The following is a 23,391-nucleotide window of genomic DNA, read 5'->3' as shown; positions in this document are numbered from 1 at the left end:
CTCATTCAGTCAAAACACTGACATTGCAGCAACATATCCAGGGAGAAAAATGTGTTAATCTATTTTCATAAATGTTGCCAATTAAATGTTGATGACACAAGGCTGCATTGAGATATAATTTTGTTTAATAAACTTTTATTTCCAAAAACTTTGATATTACCTTGCTTTCTAATTCTATATAATACACACAGAATAAACATCACGTTTAACCCTGAGAAAGAAAAGGTTTGCATTTGTGCGTCTTACATTGAAATGCAATTTACCAGAATACTAAATTAGCTAAAGATCCATCTAGGACAAGTTTTAACTTAAATCACAATTTGGCAGCAATTTCTTGCAAAGCAGCTTACAGTGCATTTATGGTATACAATTTTCCAGTTGTGTTTCTCCTAGGATTTGAACCTTAGGTATTACAGCACCATGCTTTGAGCTACAGGAAATATTATTTCTTTTCTTGCTAAAGAAATACTGGGAATAAAAGATTATTGAAAATGCTTTACTGTTAAACACGTTAGCCACCATCAAAAAAGTCACTATTTGAGGTTTGTCAGATGACTCCTGACCTCTCTGGACCCTTTCATGAGGTCTCATATCATGTACTCCAGAAACTTCAAGATTTCAAATATTCTAAAACCTTTTCATAATCATGGGATTACTGCAAAAAAATTCTCAAAGTGTCATATAAGGTCATCAGAGAGTTGCGTACTGCCAGTGTCGTCTCTGAGAAACCTCAAATGATGTTTAACAGTGTGTCACAGTTTCATTTTTCTTCAGCATGTGCTAGTAGTCTCTGGTTAACCAACTTATACACAAAGTCCCATCTAATGGCTAGTTAGTGCTTCTAAGCCTCAAAAAGTGCTAGTGCTTGTGTGTTAAATCACATTTATATTCATACAGAGTTCACATTTTTGCCTCTACGTCTCGAAAAACAGGACGCACAGTGGCACGTCGCATTTAAAACATCACTGGGTGTGTGTTCAGTGTTTTACTGATGATTTCATGCTGAAGGTCACTTCCAATATAGAAATCAAATAGTCCAAAGAGAAAATAAATATTGCACTGAAATAAAGTAAAGGCAAAAACATCTCCACAGGGGCTTTTCTCTAAATATCTGCAGTCCATTTGAAGCAGACTAAATGCAATATTTCATAATCCCAACCCTTACCTTCTTTTCATAACAGTTTGCAAACTTTATTTGATATAATCTGCTTTATGAATCAGCTGGGACATTAGTGAGTTTTGAATCCTGTCCTTCAGGATGATGATGATCTAGGGTCTTCAGGACATTGTCTGCCAGCCATTTGACATCGCTGTGGATGTCCGGATGAGAGCTCAGAACCTTCAGCATTTCTATTCCTCCTTCAGCATTCAGCTTACTACAGTACTGAGCAGCTGAAACAGCAGAGCAATAGCACAGAACAAGTATATACTACATCAATGTACACCAAATGAAATAAAAAATGATGGTAAAAAACTGTGATTGCCAGAAAACGTCCGTAAAAAATAAAGGAAACAACTTTGCAGTTGAAAAAAGGTGGCATTTTTATTACAGCAAAGTTTTTTATATTTTACAGTTCTTAACCGTTTATTTAATTAACCGATATATGTGTCTATAAATGAAGAGTTTCATTGCAAAACGAGATAAATCCATTTTTTAACATTTTTGTCAAAACATGTTTATTATTATGCTATCATGTTATTGTTTTGTTTTATGGTGCTACTTAGCTGTATTTTTTAAGTTATGAAGGTTTAAATCAAAACAAACCAACTCCAATTCAATTGAAATTAATTGGAATGCACAACCAAAAAACGAGATTTCCGAACAATTAAAAAACGGTGGTTATCTCGTTTTGCAACGAAACTCTTCAAATATAAATCTGCTTTGTACTTAACCACCATAAGACAGGTGGTAAAATGGAGGTGCCTTTTCCATAGATCATTGACAATGTAGATGGTGCACAATATCAGATGTATGATGGGCGTAGGATATATCCACAAATAGATGACACTGCAGATATGACATTATCTGTGGCTATTTGTCTGAGGTATACAGTAAGATCTTTATCTCTTGTTTTAAAATGGTTGTTTTTTATAGAGCCAGTACAGAATAACAAAAAAGATGCTTATTTATTTGAAAGCCTTACGACCTGAAGACAACTACTAAATAAATGTGTGTACACAAGCAAATCGCCATTAACCAAACTATGGCTTAACAATGTTACCATATACTGTTTTGAATATATATCAAAACATCTGTTCGCACTTTTACACAATATGCTGATAAATGCAATTAAGTAAACTTCAAGAGATGAAAGTAAATGTCCGCATATGTATTTATCACATTTTATATCGCATTTATATCACCGGTTTAATATGGTTAAAGGGATAGTTCAACCAAAAATGAAAATTCCGTTATCATTTACTCACCTGCATGTTGACACAAACCTGTATACATTTCTTTGTATAGTATCATACTATAAAAGTGAATGGGGCTCATGATCAGTTTGGTTAAAAACATTTCTAAAAATATCTTCCTTTGTGTTTATCAGAACAAAATTTTTATAGTTTTGTAACAACATGAGAGTCAGAAAATGATGACAGAATTTTCATTTTTGGGTGAACCATCCCCCTAACTTATCTCTGTGACAGTCTGTCATTACACTAAAAGGCATCAGCAGATGTTTTTTTTTATCTCAGAGAACATGTTCTGTCATTGTTACTCTGTTCTCTTACCGTTCTGACTGCACACAAGCTGTATGGCCCACAGAGCCCAGAGCTGAACACCAGGATACTGAGAGACCTGTAACAAATGAAAGAAAGGCTGGAAAGTCCTGAGAGAGAGAGAGAGAGAGAGAGAGAGAGAGAGAATTTGTCTGAAAATTAAAAAAAATACATTATTCATGCTAGCTCCACCTGCCAATGTCTGGTTGGAAAATAAAAAAAAGATGTGGGAAAATTAACGGCTTCAGTGGTGAAACTGGATTTTGACGCAATGTTTCAGGTTTGAATCCGCCTTTGGATGACCTCGCTCTTCTCATCCCATCGAGATGGAAAATGTTCAAAAAGTGTTAATTAAGAATGGAAGTATTGGGTAGGGTTAGGGGTCGGAAGGGTTTTTACTCTCTTAATAATGCAGCATTCATTTAATAATTTTTATATATAATTTACACTTTGGGCTCTATCATACACCCGGCGCAATGCACGACGAAAGTGTCTTTTGCTAGTTTCAACCCGCCGCAATGATCATTTTCACGTTTAGCGCCACGTTGTTTAAATAGCAAATGCATATGTGCCCAATTTTGCGCCCATGTGCGTTCTGGTCTAAAAACGAGGTGCACTGTAAAAAATAAATTGTTGGCTCAATGAATTATTTTTTAGTAACTAGTTCCACAGAAATTTTACGTTCACTCAATTTCTGTCTCCAAAGTGTTACCTGGATTGATGTTTTTTAGTTGGCCCAAATTTGACTCAAATATAAAAAAGTATGTTGGCTCAATTAGCTTTATAGTTCATTCAACTAAAATGTTTTAATCAGTTGAATCTTTAAAAACTTACAGCAAAGACTCTGTCAATTAAAATTTAAGTATTCACTCAATGTTTTATGTGTTACTTCAATTAATATTTATTATTTGGGATTTTTTTAATAACATTTTTAAATTATTTATCAAATAATTTATGCTGGTGTTGTAAACAAAATAATTAACTTCAGTCACATAAAAACAAAAGCTTTTTATTCACTTATTCACTTATCATACAGACTGAACATACAGAATTAAGTCTTTAAATAGAGGGCATAAAACAGTCCAAAAAGCCTCCAAAGTCAGTCAGAACATCTCCAGGGCCATTTAGGAGACTTTCCTCAGCCAGTCCAAGCGGAGACTGTCTCGCTATGTATCCCTCTGAGGAATATAAACACACAAACATACATAAATACATGATTAATATAATAAAGCTTGACGGTGAAAGACTTTATTCCCTAAATAACGTTAATGTTAGGCCAAATTTCCCTCAGACATCACACATACAGTAATTAAACACTATTGGGCGCTTTTCTCGGACAGGGCTTTTCACTGACTAAAATAACTTACTGACATCTCTTAACATATGAGTGCTATTGTTTTGTCTCAAAATGCACGCCAGTATTGTATTATATAAGGTTTGTTTGTAAAAATGTCCCAATTATAATAAAGACCGAGTTCTAAACTCTGTCCGGTAAACCAACCCTATCCAGGCTTTTTATCTTAACTAAAATAGCTCCACTTTACTTCGGTCACATAACATAACACACTTCTAATATATCTTTACAAAAATATAATTACAAAAACGTCGAGTATTTGCGTCTTTGCCAATTAATATATTCTAAAATTAACATTTAATTACAAACACTTACCTGACGTGAACTTGAGGAAACGCGTGACTTGTGTCCTTCCTTGTGTGAATCAGTAGCCGTTTCTCAATGTCAAGGAAGGATCCTCGGAAGCTAAAATTTCGAGGATGCTACGTCATCGACGTCCGTCTAAGGACTGTTCCAATGTCGAGGATCCTTGAAATTTCAGCCAAGGACTGAGTCCTTCGTTCGAGAAATATCCCATGTACAGGAAAGGATGCAAATTTGTATCCTTCGCGCTCTTCACGCGCGGAAATCACCCACAATCCTATGCGCGCAGCACCGAAAGCACACCTTTCAATCACGCAATGACGTAATGACGTGCACTTGCTAGCCTGTTCCATTTAACGTGTTCTCCGAATGCTTAAAAGGAGCCTCGCCTAGAATCTGAAGGAAGTGACTTGTAAGGACTAGTCCTGCCAAGGAAGTATCCTTGACATTGAGAAACGGCTAGAAAGTGATTCCAGCTGTTGCGTGCGGATGGATCTCAGATGAAATGACCTGTGATCCAGATCCTTCCGAGTTAAAACATTTTAAATTCAAAATACACAGACGCACGCCCATACATACATGCACACGCGCGAGGACGCGCGCGCACACACACGCACGCACAAGGGTACACACACGGGTATATTTAGAAGTTTTATTTAAGATTGTTATGATATTGGGACTATTTCTCCACTCACTCCTTCAGCTCTGAAGTTCAAATTTGCAGGCAGTATGCAGCCCAGTTATAACAAATGTGAAAGATATGAAATATCATTCAACAGCGATATCATTTAAGTGCAATCCTAAAATATGATTTAAAACATAACCCTTTTATTATTAAGTATAAGAAATTAAAATGAATTAAATCGCATGTTTAAACGCCACAGAGATATCAGAGCCAGCAGTCGATTTCTGATGGGCTTGCCGAGGCGAGGCTGCGCTGGGCGGGGTGTGAGCGCTTAAGTGTCTGTGATTTTCTGGAGCTCTTCTGGAGCTCATCTCCGTCCGAAAGTGTCCGAGCACATTTTTAAATAGACGCTATCTATATTAACCGACCGCATATTTAAACTTAAAGCACATACATTCACGCCTGAACAACTCTTAAAATTACATTTTGTTACCAAATAACAGTAATATTATGAGCATTTTGTTGTCAGGAAACATAGCTGTCATAAGTCCACATATTGACCAGATTTGTCTTAATTAGTTCAGTCAACATAGCCATTCTGAATGTTGACTGAATTTGAAAATAACCATTCACTTAATGTTTTAAACACAGATTTATCTAGACTTAAAATAATATGTCTACTCAACTAAGCCCAAACAAGAAAATTGGTTTAACTTATATATTTTTGCCCTTCCAACATTTCATTAATTGGATTTTTTACAGTGTGTGTTCAGGCATATTGTTGGTGCGCTGCTATAACTAAAATAGACTACGCCATTGACCAACAAAATGGCGCAATAGTGTTTTTGTTATTTAAAGAGCGCATTAGAAATATGCACCTTTAAACGTGACGACAAACACGCATTTGCTTATCACACACATGGATGCGCAGCAGCACACAAACGTTTAAAATATGAAAAATAAAAGGATTAAAATGTAAACGATTATTATTGAGTCTCCTGGACATAAATGAGGACAGATTATGAGAAGTTAGAAGGCGTAAAGAGCTGCTTCACCTGTAGCATTGCTTTAAACAAATGCATCTATTTTTAAATGTTTTTTAAATGCTACCCTACGGATTTATTGTATATGATGACTTTGTACCTTTGGATATGGTGAGATGAGAAACATTTTTAAGTAATGCTTTTTAAAAAAACCATGGCGCTTGTCCGAGTGCTGAAACAGCTCTCTGCACGTTTGTAAATTTTTTTATCTTTTGTTTGTTACAAATAAAGTATTTTTAGAGTACAAACTTTTTTGCAAATTATTTTAAGATATTACATTGATTATGTAGGATATCAGTACATTTACAGCAATTAAAAGCCTGCTATTTTTACTTCTATGACTGAAAGAAAACGGCTTTTAAAGGTTTTAATAAAAAAATAATTATTATTATTTCAATACAAATAAAAGCAACACATTTTTTTTACATTATTCTTAAACTGGGGGTCTTTTTCCTCTGCTTAGTTTTTCAGTTTACAAATTTTGCTTTCTAATTAGGGATTAGGCATGGCGCCAGCGCAACTTGCTTTTAAAGGGGATGAGAGCTGAGACGTTACGCCCAAAACACACCCATTACTCATTACGAAAATAGGAACAACCCTTTTAGGCCGTGCCCTGGCGCATAAACCATTTTCCCCGTCCTTAAATTAGCAAAAGTCGGTTCAACACGCCTGTTTTGTCTACCCAGTCTCCTGAGGTTGCGTATAAATAGCACGAAGTGTAAAACCCGTGCAACACATACGCCAAATTCCACCCCGGCGTGCACACGACACGCAAGTCCTTCCCATTCACTCAAACGGGGCATCTTTTTCTGTCGTTTTGTTTATTGGTTTCTCAACTTTTCTCTGTTTTTTAAACCATTTTCGCTTGGGTTTAGGGTTAGATTTTAGATTTGCTTAATGAGGTTATTTAATATACAGGTTTCTCAATGTTTTTGTCCATATTTAAGCCATTGTCGCTTGGAGTTGGGGTTAGAGTTGGGGTTTGGGTTAGGATGTCATTTTTATATAACAAAAAGTTGTTCTAACCCTAAACCCAAGCGAAAATGGTAAAAAAATTGCAAAAAAATCGAGAAACCAATAGACAAAACGACAAAAAAGATGCCCCGTTTAAGTGAATGGGAAGGACTTGCGTATCATATGCACGCCAAAGTGGAATTTGGCGTATGTATTGCACGAGTTTTACACTTCGTGCTATTTAAAACGCATTTTCAGGAGACTGGGCTCGTTTTGACCGTGCGCTTTAGACAATGCGCTTAAATCGTTAAAATAGGGCCCTTTATGTTAATTATTGTATCCTGTTAATCTACAAAAATACAACAGAGATATCATCTTAATACTATGTACACCTATTTCAAATTGAATAAGCTTTATTTAATGAATATAATTTTTACATACTGTAAATAGCATATCGCTAAGAAAATATGCTATTTTCACTTGTAAATAGCCGCTACCGTAAGTGATGAATTTTCCTACATATTTTCTTTAAACATACATTACTGTCCTTACACAACCTGGCAGGCAAACATTTGGACACACTACACTGAATTTGTTTGGTATGTTTCATAAACTTTTTGATCTAGACAATGAGAAATTTTGTATATAGTACGTTTCTTTTTAACATTACAATTTTAATTTTTGGGGCATTTATTACTTTGGATGTTTTTCTTATAAACTATAGTTTTAACTATTTGTAATTAAAAATTAAAGCCTGTAGTAATGAAAAAGCAGTTGGGCTTGATTGACAGCACTATGAATAATATTTAATTTTAATGTGCCTGTATTAATGTGTATTTATTGTAAGGCAGCGGATATTACACTATAATAGCAAATAACATTTTCTTAGTGATCAAAGTTATTTACACCACGTAAAAATATAGAGATATTTCCTATTTAAACTAAACAATATCAGCATCTTCTTAGTGATATGCTCTTTACAGTAGGTAAAAATTCATTTTATTTAATAAATTCAATTTTCAAATTTGTGTAATAATTTAAGAAGTATATATATTAATTATATATCTGCGGATACTATTAGCACTTCAGTGTTTTTGTAGATTAACAGGATACAATAATACTATAGAGTGTAAATGATTATATTTATTAAAATTATTAAATGGATGCTGAATTATTGAGAATAATAACCTTTCCAACACCAAGTAAATCCTTTAATACCTAATAAATACTCGTTGGGCATTTCATGTTAAAGTTAAACTTTATTACCACGTTTTAAACATTTTCTTTATTTCTATTTTAAATAAACGCCTTATTGGTGTGATGTGTGATAGGAAAAAGGAGAAGAGCGAGGTCGCAAAGGTGGATTCAAACCAGCGATCTCAAATCAAAAGTCAGTTTCCTGAACACCACACTCTTTACTGCCCAGTGCTCCGCCCAGACATTGGTGGGCGGAGCTAGTCTAAATAGTGTTGCTTTTTACACTATATTATATTATTGCAATTTATTGTAAAGCTGCTTTGCTACAATGCAGAACTGAATCAAATCGTAAAGGACTATACAAATAGATTTGAATTAAATTGAATGACGCACTAAATAAAGTTGCCAGGAGGTAAAGACTACTTCGAAAAATCCCATTGTTTGCTACTATTCTCTTGTTTGGATGACTCCACTATTATTTTAAAATGGGAATAAAAAAAAATGAATAAGCAGCCATCCTTAAGGTAGTGTTACTATTGGTAGTGTACACCAGTGGTTCCCAAACTTTTTCAGTGTGCGGCCCCCTTGTGTACGGTGCATTCCTTCGCGGCCCCCCAAAGAAAAAACTGTTTTAAAACTCAACATTTTAATTAAAAAAAAAAACATTAAATTATACAAAAAGTAGTGCTTTTGGTTAGTAGCCTTATTTTTTTAGGTTTAATTACACAGAATTCATGATAAATTAATGTATTTCATAGAATGTCATAAAACTGGGGCCCCCCTGGCACCATCTCGCGGGCCCCCTGGGGGCCCGACCCCCAGTTTGAAAACCACTGGTGTACACTATACACTTAAATCTTACTGTAAAAAAGCATCGCATAATTCTTACCGGTATGAAACCATCTCACGCTGTGGAAAGCTCCATGTCAAGACAGACGAGTGCTATGGTACAATAAAAGAGATTTAAGATGCCAAACTAACCCTGTTTATGATACACATAAACAGACAACACACACATACACCCACCAGTTCGTCGAGCACCGTACTGTGCAGCTCAGCATCCAGACTCCACGTAGGCCCATTGACGGAGGCGAGATGAGCCAGGACGCCTCCGGCGAAATAACTGACCTCAACCTCCTCCGTAGAGCTGCTCAGAAGAGTGACCATGTGCTCCACCAGCTCTTCATCCAACAGCTCCACCCTCAGCTCCTCCACCTCTGCTACATTATTCTAAAGCAAAGACACAGCGTGAGATCCTGAGACCTCTGGTAAAATCTATTATTGGATTTAAAGTAGACAATATTAATGTAGACATTTTCAATCTGTCCTAAAAAACAAACTTATAGCATGTAAAGAACCCACCAGAAGGCCAAGAAGCTTTTGCTTGATGGAGGTGACAGTTTGATACGACTGCAGAGGAAAAAGTGATTAGAAGATGCCAGAAAATCAGGAAACGTGCAACCGCTTACGTGCAAAAGAATGAATCTAGTGAGGCGACATCGCTTTCTTGTCTTAAAGTGATATGAGAGTGTATGAACGGATAAATGCTTGTATATCTATGCATATCTACTGCTATGTGTGTCCAGTAAAGTAGTATGTCTCAGCAGCACCTCCAGCAGCTCCATGTAGAGCTCAATGCCTTGGCACTCGATGAAATGACGACAGGCGGTGGGGGTCTCATCCGTCAGGTTCCACAGAGCGCTCAGTGCAAACTTCAGAGTCGAGTCCACAACACCCAGTGAAGCTTTTTGCTGGACAATACTTAACAACTGCTGTAGTGCACAACAAACAAGATACATTAGGATTTAGTTTATTCATTTAGTCTGTTGCAAGAAAAACTATAATACACGAAGGAAACACTGCATGTGGCATGGTATGGTTACCTTACAAACAGACTGATACAGTAACTTGGGCCGTGACATTTTGAATAGTGTGTCCCATTTTCAATAGTCAATAGATTAAGGTTAACATCACAGTCCAGTAAAACCATGATGCGCCATTTTTTTCCCAGTCAGAAAAAGGGAAATTTAAAGGGGTCATATTATGAGATTTTTTTAAGATGTAAAATAAATCTTGGTGTCCCCAGATTGCGTATGTGAAGTTTTATCTCAAAATACCCCACAAATAAATTATTATAGCATATTAAAATTGACACTTTGTAGGCCTGAGCAAAAATCTGCCGTTTTGGGTGTGTCCTTTAAAATGCAAATGAGCTGATCTCTGCACTAATGGCGCTTTTCCATTGCATAGTACCCCACGGTTTAGTTTAGTTTGGGTCGGGTCAGCTCACCTCACTTTGGCGTGGTTAGCTTTTCCATCGAGTTTGGTATCACTTCGCAGTGGGAGGGATTATAGGTGTGTCGTTATATTTGCGCTGCATACTGCTGTGACATCATACAAGTGAGAGCGTCGTTGTACATTCTCATACATTTATTTATTTCTCAGTCCGCCACAAAATTAAAATTGGCCACTACAAATAGATGTTTGCACATCGCGTTTATCACTAAGGTTACCTCTGTCTCTCATGACAGTTTCTGTTCAAACACCGCGGCGCTCTGCTGAGTCCCATTGAAGTTACATTTAAGCATATAATGCTGACGTGCTCGTCGCGAATGTTCCGCCACAAACTGCAAGTTTGGAAAAAACTGTTATGGTGTCCCTGATTCTCAACCTGTGGATGTTTGTTCGTGAGTTTGGGAACTTATAGCAGAGCACAGATGACAAAATTTTTGCTCGAGACAGCGCAAGCCTAGCACAGGTAAAGCTAATCTACATTATACCGATGCGCATACTGACGATTCTCTCAGACCAATCAGTGACCTACGGTGTTTTCGCGTCACGTTTGGTATCAGCTCGGGTCGCTTGGAACCCCAACCGAGGTGGTACGAAAAAAGTATCGGGTACTACGTACTGCACCCAATGGAAAAGCTCCCAAAAGTAAGCTGACCCGACTCAAACCAAACCAAACCGTGGGGCACTATGCAACGGAAAAGCGCCATAAATGGCAATGTTGTGGTTGTTATAGTGCAGATTAAGCATGTAAACATAAAAAAGTCTGATTTTCATGCTATGACCCCTTTGAAGTGAGATACATTATCAGATGCAGATGCATTTGATTGGACAAAATTTGTCCAAATCAGCATAGTTTTTTTGTCGTCTGGGAACTTGCATAAAAAGTTAATTTCTAGAAAGAAACTTAAGTGTTCACAATCATATATTTAGCCTTAGTGGGTAACAGACTAAATGTCACTCCAATTTCAACTTTACTTTCATAAAAGCGACATCACAGTAAACTCCAAATCTGTAGAGAAAAACTAAAAATATGTGATCATAAAACCTTTACCTTCATGATAAATGCCTCTGCACCCAGCTCTGAGATCTCGTCTGAACTCAGCTGCAGTAGGAAATAAAAGAGCTCAATATTATACTTGTATATTGAGTTAATATGTATTATGTGTGTGTATCACTGATCTATATAAATGACTGGATTGCGCATAGAACGCTTAACGTAACAGCGTGAGGTGAAGCCAGTGCAGAGTTCGAGACGCCATCTTGGTATACCCAACCGGCAGACGGCGTCATTGACTTCCATTCAAAATCATCTTTTAAATTCCCCTGCTTTACAGCGTATCAGTCACGCAAGATTATTTTTAGGATATGTGTAGGTAAATTAACTGTTAATTCTGGTGTTATTTGCAATGTTTATGCTTTAATCGGGCAGGAAAATGGATTTATAAAAAACCGTTAAGGTGAGTGTGTCTGCTGCGTTCTGTTAATGACACGGGTATAAATAAAGTTTTTTTGACATTCAGCTACACGGTCAGCGTTATTTCTCTAAATAAGTTTAGGTAACTTGTAAGTTTAGATAACATAAAACCAGCAAATTATTGCCTGCACATACGGTACAAAGTATGATTATTTATTTAGATTTCAGAATGAGCACGTTTGTCATTAATACTAAATATGCTGCCGTCTGCCTGCTGATCTGATACTGTAATGAAGATGAATGTATAATAACTGATTAAAAACTAAAATGTACAACTTTCAGTAAATAACTATGTACATGCTTAGGACGTTTGTGTTGTAATAATTTACAGGGTAACTTCAGATATAAAAACGAAGACTAGTAAAGTGATGTTTTATCATTAAAATCTGATCGCGTCCATCGATTTAATAGAATGTTTGGGTATACCAACATGGCGGCGCGGTGGCTTTACAGTTGTGACGTCATGCGCAATCCAGTCATTTATATAGATCAGTGGTGTGTATATATTGATAACACAGGGAATGCTTCATTTTCATTGGTTAAGAAACATCCTAAGGGTGTGCATTATTTTAATAATCTTTAAATTATTAAAGATTTATAAGGGGTCGACAGCTCATAAAAACTTATTTCTGTGTTTTTTGGCTTGTTAGATGTACATCCTGTCACACAGCAGCTTTTAGGCATTATTCTGTTTTTAAGATTTATCTGTAGATACGTTTTTATAAGCTGTCGACCCCAAAAAACGAGCGTTTAAAGACACAAAAGTGGAAACAGGCAACTTTTCATAGTACTTCTATTAGTAGAACAGCGCCCACTAGAGGGAAATGTAGTCGGCGATCCATATTTTTTCTTTAAAGGCTGGATTTTACGGCTCGACAGCTTATAAAAACGTGTTTCTGTTTTTTTTTTGCTTGTTGGCTGTGCACGTTGTCGCACCGCTGCTTTTGGGCATTGTTCAGTTTTTTGTTATAAGCCAGAAATGACAAGGAGGCGGCCTCTCGCAATACAAAGTCAATGGAGACGGTTGGATTGTTTCCACCTGGTGGGAGTGTTTTTCAAATTTGCATAACTGCGCTCTGTCTCTATGCCTTCCCAGATAGCAAGCACATGTGGGCCACTTCAGGCAAAGATGCGGCACTGCTGGTCTTCTTATGGCCCGAATAAAAGGGATGTAAACCTAAAGTGGCTCACATGTAAAATAGCAAAAATGGGCCAAATATTTTAAATCACATGTGGGCCTTTTAAGGCAAAGATGCGGTGCCCATGGCAACAGGTCATCTGAATATGAACCAAAAGTGGCCCATCCGCCAAATAGTGAATATGGCCCAAATATCAAACAACAAATATGGGCCACCTTTGGCAAAAATGCTGCACAACAGACACAGCCTAATCTTGGAATAAGCCAAATGTGGCCCTCACATGTTGCAGCAAATGTGGCCCAGCTCTTTACAAACGTGTCTGGGCCAGTTTTGGCAAAGATATGGCATAGTAAGCACCGGCTCATGTGGGTTTGTGTCTAAAGTGGCCCACAAATGTTGCAGCAAATGTGGCCCAGTTCTTTTAAAACATATTCGGCCCGGTTTTGACAAACATGTGGCACAGTTGGCACCAGCTCATGTGGGTGTGAGTCTGAAGTGATCCATATACCCAGCTAACAGAGAAAAGTTCTAAGAACGTTCCTTGAAAGTTTGCAACGTTCCCAAAAACTTTCTGCCAACATAAAAAGTGTCCAGTTTTCTTGACGTTCTAAGAACATTTCTGTGTTGTCTGAACATTAGAGGAATGTTACATTTTACCATTTTCAAACGTTATGACAATGTCCTGTTTTAATGTTCACACAATGTTTAAAACAACAACTTTTTTAAATTGACTTGTTTGCTTGTTATGTAAATGATAGCGAAACATTTTATTATTTTAAAACTGTTATAAAACATTATTTCTGAATGTTCAGTAAAAATATTGCTGTAGAAAACACAATTCACTTATTAAGTTTAGATGTTGATGCTTTGTTTAATTTTAAGTCACCATTATTGTGATTAGTGTTTGTTTTAGTTGGACCCTTGACTTCTTTACCAATTTTTCCTGGTTGGCTTACTTTGTGTGTATAAAACACATTTGTTATGCTAATGTAAAGTTAATAGTGCAATTCTGTGGTGGTTGGTATGTAATGGTAAAAATATCATCTAATTAAAGGACTTACGTTGTATATGAGATACAGCGCTTTCACAGCAGTTTGTCATGTGAGTTTTAGAAATTTTGGCAAAAAATAACCGTTGTACATCTGGGACGTACAAACATCAAGAATCAGACTATGAATCTCAACCATGGTGACAAGGAAAATTGTAAAAAGTTCATTATTTAGCCATGTTGCAGTGCATGCTGGGAGTCCTGGATGAGATTTGAAATTTGTTTATACCCAGCATGCATTGCAGCATGAAGTTTATCATTTAATTGTCACCATGGTTGAGATTCATACTCTGTTTGTGGCATCACTCTGGCTTGCTCGTGGGCGAGACGTGTCAAACAGGAGTGGACCACACAAGAGCCATCAATCCATGCCAGGTGTGGGCCAGATAATGGTGTTGGGTCTGGGCCGAATCTGGGCCAAAATTTAAATTAACTATTACCCAGATTTGGGCCAGATCTGCATTATTTGCTTTGTGTTTGGTTGACATGTGGCATTTCTATGGTTTGGTTGTGGTAAAGATCTGGAAAAAAAGAGGTGGACCGCTCAAGTGCCATCATTCCATGCCAAAGGTGGGCCAGATGAAGGCGTCAGATGTGAACCAGATCTGGGCCACAGCAATTTTGCTATCTGGGTTAGCTCCAAACTGACGTTTTAAAGGAATAGTCTACTCATTTTCAATATTAAAATATGTTATTACCTTAACTAAGAATTGTTGATGCATCCCTCTGTCGTCTGTGTGTGTGCGCGTGGGCGCTGGGGCGCGCTGCGACGCTTCGATGGCGTTTGGCTTGGCCCCATTCGTTCAATGCTACCATTTAGAGTTAGAAGTGACCAAACACATCAACGTTTTTCCTATTTAAGACGAGTAGTTATATGAGCAAGTTTGGTGGTACAAAATAAAACGTAGCTCTTTTCGAAGCGGATTTAAAAGAGGAACTATATTTTATGGCGTAATAGCACTTTTGGGAGTACTTCGACTCGGCGCAGTAACACCCTCCCTCTCCCATTATGAGAGGGAGAAGGGAAGCTGACTTTTCAGGCGAGTCGAAGTACTCCCAAAAGTGCTATTACGCCATAAAATATAGTTCCTCTTTTAAATCCGCTTAGAAAAGCACTACGTTTTATTTTGTACCACCAAACTTGCTCGTATAACTACTCGTCTTAAATAGGAAAAACGTTGATGTGTTTGGTCACTTCTAACTTTATCTCTAAATGGTACCATTGAATGAATGGGGCTATCGAAGCGTCGCAGCGCGCTCCAGCGCTTACGTGCACGCACACATATGATAGAGGGATGTATCAACAATTCTTAGTTAAGGTAATAACATATTTTAATATTGAAAATGAGTAGACTATTCCTTTAAGTAACATGGCGATGGAGGGAGGCAACGTCGCATCGTCCATCGTTTTTACAGTCTATGGTTTGTAGTCCAAGAAAAGAGATTTACGTCTGAGACGATAACTTGTGCCATTGTATACTTTGGGGTTTGTACCTTTTGCATATCATTAACATGTACAAATACACACGTACACACCAAATGAAATGTAAAAACGTGATGAACAGGACACTTGTGAATGAATCAGTTATACCTTAGACACCAGTATGGACACTACAGCCACCGTCATTCTCTGCAGCGTCTGGTCTTCATGATTCTCCAGGCACATCATCATCAGTTTAGTAGCCTCATATCTATCAGGGGTTGGTGGTGAACACTTATTATATTGGTTAACAGTATATATAAGTTCAAAAGCTGTAAAAAGCTGCCTAGGCTTACCTATCAAATGGGACAACGTGTAAGATATGGTCACTGCAGAGAGTAAGCAGACAGTTCTTCTGCAACTAAAAGCAAATGTTGTTGTTAGCATGCTTATAATAAGTTTAATTATTTTCTTGGGGGGAAAATAATTGCTTTACATCTTGTCTTAATACTACAGGCCACTTTATTTCATCATTTCATTTAACTGTAACCAGACACATCCACATCTCAAAGTCTTCCTCTTCAATTTTATCTGCTTGTATAGATGCACACTTCAAAAAAAGTACATCATCTGAGTCTCTCTATCAAACTATTTTCAACAAAGTGCTGTTTGTAATGTTATAATCCTTATACAAAATGGTATTTAAGATGTATGTGTGTACCTGCTCATGGTTTGGGAAGTTCTTCATGGCTGTGAGCAGCTGTTTAACTACAGTTCCCAGCAGGCGTGAGGGCATTTCCACTGCCAGTTCCAGTGTGGTCAGGTTAAAAACACACGCAGTGGCAACGAGCTGAACGTGAAGAGAATCAAGATGGTGTCGTATTGCATCTGATACCAGCTGAAACAGGAGGAATCACATTTACAGAAGCAATATAACATTCAAATGTTAAAACATTATAAAGGAGGATCACATTCAGTCACAGCAGATGAGAGCGATTCAAAATATGTGGCGAGTTGTTTGGGAAGTTGTGTCGGAGCGGCAAAGTGCCTCACGTGCATAGTACACAAACAAACACACCCACACATTGCAGAAGAAGAGCAGGTGTTTATCAGTAAATGATAGGGAGAAACCCTTTAAGAAATCAAGATGGGCTGTTTAAGAAAATTAATAGCCTATAGCAAAAATGATATAATTAATAATAAAAACACTATATAATAATTTACACTTTAATGTCATCTCCACACATTGTTAAAACCTAACAATTGCACTTTAAAATAATTAAGCTTTCTTTCAATAAAAAGGGAACTTAGAGAGTTAACATGTAAATGATAAAAATAATAATAAAGAAAAAATTAGCATTTTTGGTAAGTAACTTTGAGCTAAAGAAGAACTATGCCATTGTGAAAACTACCACATACTACCACAAAACAAACTACCGCTTGAATTCGTTTGAATTGTAAGAACCAAATAAACAAACCATGATACTAGTGCGATTAGTCGATAATATATGTGTGGGTGTACTGTGTAAAATAATAATAAATACATACACATATAAAAAATATATTTATATAATAAATATTTATAATATAAATTATATACAAATATAAACATGTATATACACATGCAAATGTTTCTTAATTATAAACGTGCGTGTGTATTTATACATAATTAAACCCACATATATTATGTAAACAAAATCTTTTATTCTGCAAATTATTAGTCACAACTAATCGTGAGGCAGCAGCACTACATGAAACAAAACATTAGGCGACATTTTTCCTGTACCTTTAAAATGTTTGGTTGAGATCGCTCCGTGTCACTGGTGTGGCTGTAGAGATGAACAAGAACCTCCCGTATGAAACTTTCTCGTTCACTGTATCTCCTCAAAGCCTCACACAGTTGGGTCAGGTTCGCCTCTCCGGCCACCTGCATGAATGTTTACCAATTATTTATAAGTCTTATACGGTTTTTTTACACGTATATACTACTTCATAGTGTTATTTGTCATGGGTTAACAGATGCCATGCCATAACGGATCAACAGCAGTGCCAGACAGCAGTGATGGGTTTGATTGGTCCTTGTTGTGGGGATCAAACCTACAACCTTTCATTTACTGCCCTGGATCTTTGAAAAATTAATTTGCTACACACTTAATCTGCTTCGTTTTTTAATAAATTTTCCTTGATTTATCAGCGCATGTAATTCTTAAAGCTCCAATAACACACGCTGTTTCTACTCATGTCATGTTAATCTTGAGTACCGAGTAGTTTTACATCCTTCATATCTCTAAAGAGTCTTTATTTTTATCAGATTTATAAAAGACAGATCAGCTCTAGCGATGTTTCCGGAACAGCATGAGACCCAGGAGGTGTCCAGCGAGGGAGCAACACACACAAAACATTATTTCACTATCTCTGGATAACTTATGAATCACTACACGTTTGTGTCGTTTACATTATATGCACTAATGTGCCAACTTTCACCATAACAAAGACATTTCAAGCAGTTTTACTTACCGCCTGCAACTCATGACCCGGTTGGGACCGCCCCATTTCAACGAAATTCAGCATTAAACAAACATGCACACAAAACTCCGCTGCTACCCCAGATAAGCAAACTATATACATTGTTTCCATAATGCTGGATTACTTGGAAAGCTTAACAAGGCTTTCTTCTCCTTACATTTAAAAACACACTTCTTTCTTAATATAAAACAATATAAAATATAAAACTGTCATGTGCAGTGAAGCCTGTGACTTCTACTCGAAGGGACAATGCTAATTAGCGTTCTCGTCATTCTCGCTCTCACTTTGATTGATGTGTGTGTGTGTGTGTGCTTTTCCAGAGGAAGTGCCCATAAAAGGAATATGGGGTCAGTGATACATAACGGGGTACCCATGTTGGAAAAACTTTCTGAAACTTGTAGAAAAAAAGAGGAGGCATGAATTTGGTCCAAAAATACCCCGTCACAAGCTCAACTACTTTTTTGACACTTTGCTTATGTTTAGCATGAGGATTACAACTCTTTAACTATGTTAATAAGTCAGAATGCATGAAATATCATTTACCCCCCCTGAAGAAAAATAAATACTTGTCTACTACACCATTTATTTTACCACTGGAGAAAAACAAGCTCTGTATGCTAAACTTTTTTATGCTTAACATTACATTCCGCGTCTTTTGCATGTGCAAATACGTTATTTTGAATTTAGACGACAAACGCACTCAAATAGAGAACGACGACAAACGCTTTTTTCTAGGCACTTTAATACCGCAGGGAGTTCAAAAATACTTATGCTTGATTCAGACGAAACGCGGTGAAAAGGCGGCAAAAACGCGCTATTTGCGCGTAGTTGGATGCTTGAACATTTTGGGTTTACTTGCTTCATTTGCGTGTGAAATTCTAGTCATTCCAGACATTCATGTGGAAATTTGCATCATGGGAGGGGCTTCTGTGTCCCTGCCCGCTTCCTGTAATCACGTCACTTAGAGCAAGCTCCTGATTGGTTAACACGGCACGATTTTCCGCCAAAGGTCAGATTTTTCAACTCACATGTTTCCCGCGGCAACGCTCAATTCGAGTCATTTGCGCGACTAGACGCGTGAATGAGGCGGATTCGCGTGTACCCTGCCGTGCTAAACGCCTCATTTGCGTTGCCAGAAATCATTTGTGCCAAAGTGCCATTAGCGTCTGGTGTGAACGCAGCATTAAACTGTTCAGAATGCTGCGTCGAAAGCGTGTTGGAAAAAAGGAGGATAGCTGTGCGGTCCCTTTTTCTAGCAAGGTTTTAGACACAACATGTGAACCGCGCCTATGCCTGTCGCTAACAATTATTATAATAATCGAAACAAGATTTTTAAATACTTTACAGTAAGGTTGTATTAAGTAAACATTATTAAAAGAAATGTACTAACATGAACAAACTAAACAATATAGTTTTTAGGCATGAACTAATTTTTGTAAATGTTAGTTAATGCCAAAACAGTTATTCATGTTAGTTTGTGCATTAATTAATGTTAACAGTTACAACGCTTGATTTTATAAATGTATTAGTAAATGTCGTAATTAACATGAACTAAGATTAATAAATGCGCTAGAAGTATTGTTCATTGTTAGTTTATGTGAGCTAATGCATTAGGTAATTGTTAACAAATACAACATTATTGTAAAGTGTTACCAATTTTTTTATTGATTTTATTGTTAACCAATTAATCTGATAATAGCTGGTCCACAAAAGTCAAATATTGAGTTTTACTAATATGATCTTTAAATTAGACATTTAAATTAGACACATGATAAAAGTTTAAACAGTAAAATTGTTTGTTGCAGTGCTACTGCTGTCATTCAAATTATGTACATATAAGTATATACTTTAGTAACTTAAAAAACTGTGGTATTGCAGAAGTCAAACTGGCCTTTTCGGACATCAAAGTGCCTTACCTTCAGGTCTCCATTTGCAGACAGTAGCTCAGAACCACCTGCACCTGTGGCCAGCAGTCCAATGAACCTCATGCCCGGCCTTGCCTCCACAAATGCCTGAACAGTAGCATCGCTTACTCCTCTCCAGCCAGACACATCCAAAGACACAAGTTGAGGAAGGATGCCTGGACGCTCCAGAAGCTGCTGGACCAGGTTGTCTTCATCCATTACCAGTCTGTTGTTAGAGATGTCGAGGTGCCTCAACATGTGCAGCTTGCTGAGGACTGAAAGCAGGCTGGCGGTTGGCATCTCCAACTTTTGGAGTCCATGAGCAGTCAGAGATCTAAGCTGTGACTGAATATTCAACAGCGGTGTTAGATCTGTGATGTTTGTTGCTGAGATATCTAAGCTCTCCAGCATGGGTAGGGAGCAGATATCTTCCAGGCCTGTATCATCTAGGTTCGTCCACGCCAGGGAGAGGTTCCTCAAGCCCCGAAGCATACTAAATCTGGCCTGCCCGAGCTCACATGTTTCACTATACAGATTTAAGCCATTCATCAATAGTGTTTGAAGACCTTGCCTGCAGTCTTTGTTGGAGGAAAGACTTTGGAGAATATCTGAGATTGTGATGTCACTATGAATATGCGAAGCATTCAGTTCTTGAAGCTTGTGTGGACACAAGGACAGTCTGAAGGCCTCGGCTGAGATGCTTGAGGACCGGATGTATGCTCGTCGCAATCGGAGATGTTCCAGATTCTGAAAAATGCTGACGGTTTTGTCATCGAGGACCCCTGAGAAGATGAGCACAAAGATCACAATGCCACTTTAACAAATCGCAAAGCAACAAAAATGGGTATGTGGTATCACCTTACCCTCATCAGCCATTTTGTGCAGTAGCTGGTCAGCCAGTTCTTGAGGAAACAAAGGGCAGTGGTGGATCTGCAGTGATCGGTCTTTTTGTGAAACACAAAGCACTTCCACATTGTGGCAAATCCAGGTCATGCAAATGTCAATCAATGAGGAAAGACTTTCTTCATCCTGACACAAAAACGCACGGTTGTTACTTGTATTGTACATCTGTCTATTTCATCTGTAAATGTATATTTTACTAAAAATTTAAACATTTTTGCTTAAAATCTATATGAATGCATTAAATATAATTTCTTAGGAAATACTATCACTAAATACTGTCCTAAATATTTGTATATTTAAATTTTACATACATTTCTGTTTTTCACATTTTAATGATCAAGTTTACATATTTTATTGAAAACCAATATAAAACCTTTTTTAAGGACATTATAATTAGAGCTGCATGACAATTTACCACAACTAATCGTTTGCAGAATAAAAGTTTTGTTTACATCATATACTGTATATAATAATTATGTATGTAAAATACTCGTACATACATATAAAATTTTAAGAAAAAAATATTTATATATATTGAGTTATATATATATATATATATATATATATATATATATATATATATATATATATATATATACACACACACATGTAAATATTTCTTAAATATATAGATACGTGCGCGCGCGCGTGTATGTATCTGTCTATTTCATCTCTAAATGTATATTTTACTAAAAATGTAAAAAATTTTGCTTAAAATCTATTTGAATGCATTAAATATAATTTCTTAAGAAATACTATCACCAAATACTGTCCTAAATATTTTTATATTTAAATTTTACATACATTTCTGTTTTTCACATTTTCATGATCAAGTTTACATATCTTATTGAAAACCAATATAAAACCTGTTTTTATTTTGAGGACATTATAATCAGAGCTGCATAACAATTAATCACAAATAATCGTTTGCAGAATAAAAGTGTTGTAATTATGTATGTAAAAATACTCATACTGTGTATAATAATTATGTATGTAAAAATACTCATACATACATAAAATTTTAAGGAAAATATATATATATATATACACATAAATATAAAAATGTATATACACATGTAAATATTAAATATATATACACATGTAAATATTTCTTAAATATATAGATGCGTGTGTGTGAGTGAGTGTGTGTGTGTGTGTGTGTATATATATATATATAACACAGTACACACACATATATGATGTAAAAAAAAAACTTTTATTCTGTAAATGATTCGTTGTGATTAATCATTATGCAGCACTTATAATAATAGTTACATGTTCACAACAGCTGTTTATTTACGAATATAGTTTAGTGATTTCATACATGTATTCAGTTTTTAATTTGTGTTTGTAAGTTTTACCCCAGATCCACAACAGTAAAAATAACTACTTCAAACCACATAACACACGAGGTGAGATTCAGAGATCAAAACGTGAATAAATCTCAAACGCACCATCTGATCAAGCTTCAAACTGAACATGTGAGAAAAGTAATGTAACTCACCATTATAGATGTGATGCAATAGTTGATAATGTCTTAACCATATGGCCCTGGATTTCCGCTCCGGACGAATAATCTTATTAAAGCTAATGCAAAGCTCCTAAACAGTTGTTATTCTCGGATGAAGACTGGTTAAAGTGCTCCTAGATCGGCTCGTCTGACTGTTGTAGTGTGTTTCATAGCGCAGCAGTCGTTTGATCTTGCATAAAGTTTGTTTAAAAACAAGAACGAGCAACGTGTTGAAGTCATGACAGCTGATAACGCATTGTGGGCGTGTCTTCGGTGACGTTTCGAATGGGCCGCTGAATATGTACTGTGGGCGTGTCTTTAGCGATGCACGGACGATTGATTGTTCGTTTGTTGAACGTCATCTAAACCGCACTTTAAATAACAACAAATGTCACGAGAATTGAAATTACATGGCAGAGTCTATCCTATAAGGACATCTCGGTCTCTCAATCTCTAGAAAGAAAAAGAATAATAAAGAATAACCCTTATTTTTAATCTTTCATGTGTTTTGGGGTGCTCTCTTACATTGTTGTTAGGTGATTTTATTATCACTTTGAGGTTTGCTTTTGTTGAAATTCAACAGACTCTATAATGAAATGGTCACAATAAATATAGAAATGATGATTATCAAAAAACTGGATTGGTCTCTTATTATTTTTCTGCGCATGTACATGAAAAGTGATGTACAGTATTATTGTCTGGGTAAAACATTTTATTGCTGTTCTTATTATGGTAATTTCATATATGATTTATCAAGTCATAACCAGACTTTTCTTAAGCTTTGTAAACACAAAAAACAAAAGGTGTTTTGTGTAATGCCATAATTTCAGATGAGCACAGATTTTTGTTTGTGTTTTTAAAAATTGCTAAAAAAAATTGTGTCTCTCTCTGTTGTGGGTTGTTTTTGTTGTTGTTGTGTTTTGTGCTTTGCAACAGTAATCTCACCAACCAAAAAACACAGTATTCCTAAAGTAAAAC

At 36.5% G+C, this 23,391-nt stretch overlaps 1 protein-coding gene and 1 long non-coding RNA gene across 4 annotated transcripts; both read right to left on the bottom strand.

Moving 5' to 3' along the window:
• Positions 1–1,166: 1,166 nt before the first annotated feature.
• Positions 1,167–22,741, bottom strand: zyg11l (zyg-11 family member, cell cycle regulator, like). Of its 3 annotated transcripts, XM_055201570.2 has the most exons (14): positions 22,408–22,736; positions 20,864–21,029; positions 20,013–20,782; positions 17,357–17,497; positions 16,292–16,468; positions 15,927–15,991; positions 15,742–15,841; positions 11,541–11,591; positions 9,808–9,969; positions 9,560–9,607; positions 9,224–9,427; positions 9,087–9,139; positions 2,734–2,831; positions 1,167–1,392 (listed from the first exon to the last, which is right to left on the bottom strand). In XM_055201570.2, exons 1-14 carry the CDS (start codon positions 22,408–22,410, stop codon positions 1,211–1,213), a joined length of 2,220 nt encoding a protein of 739 aa, XP_055057545.2. In that variant the 5' UTR covers positions 22,411–22,736; the 3' UTR covers positions 1,167–1,210. The 3 variants fall into 3 exon arrangements, with proteins under 3 accessions (XP_055057545.2, XP_055057547.2, XP_055057546.2); XM_055201572.2 differs by lacking the exon at positions 16,292–16,468 and having other exon boundaries at positions 22,408–22,741; XM_055201571.2 differs by lacking the exon at positions 11,541–11,591 and having other exon boundaries at positions 22,408–22,739.
• On the bottom strand, positions 3,710–4,443 carry LOC141368806 (uncharacterized). The gene is made up of 2 exons (XR_012372157.1): positions 4,391–4,443; positions 3,710–3,899 (listed from the first exon to the last, which is right to left on the bottom strand). It is a non-coding gene; the product is annotated as an uncharacterized lncRNA (long non-coding RNA).
• Positions 22,742–23,391: the final 650 nt, after the last annotated feature.

This window comes from Misgurnus anguillicaudatus, chromosome 2 (genome assembly GCF_027580225.2).
Source record: "Misgurnus anguillicaudatus chromosome 2, ASM2758022v2, whole genome shotgun sequence".
Taxonomy (NCBI): Eukaryota; Metazoa; Chordata; class Actinopteri; order Cypriniformes; family Cobitidae; genus Misgurnus; species Misgurnus anguillicaudatus.
This window is presented reverse-complemented; position numbering and strand designations above follow the sequence as displayed.

Coding starts and splice junctions, on each gene's coding strand:
- zyg11l (XM_055201570.2), bottom strand. Junction 15,992..16,291: donor ACTTCCCAAACCATGAGCAG/GTACACACATAC, acceptor ATTTGCTTTTAG/TTGCAGAAGAACTGTCTGCT. Junction 2,832..9,086: donor CGTGAGATGGTTTCATACCG/GTAAGAATTATG, acceptor TCTCTCTCTCAG/GACTTTCCAGCCTTTCTTTC.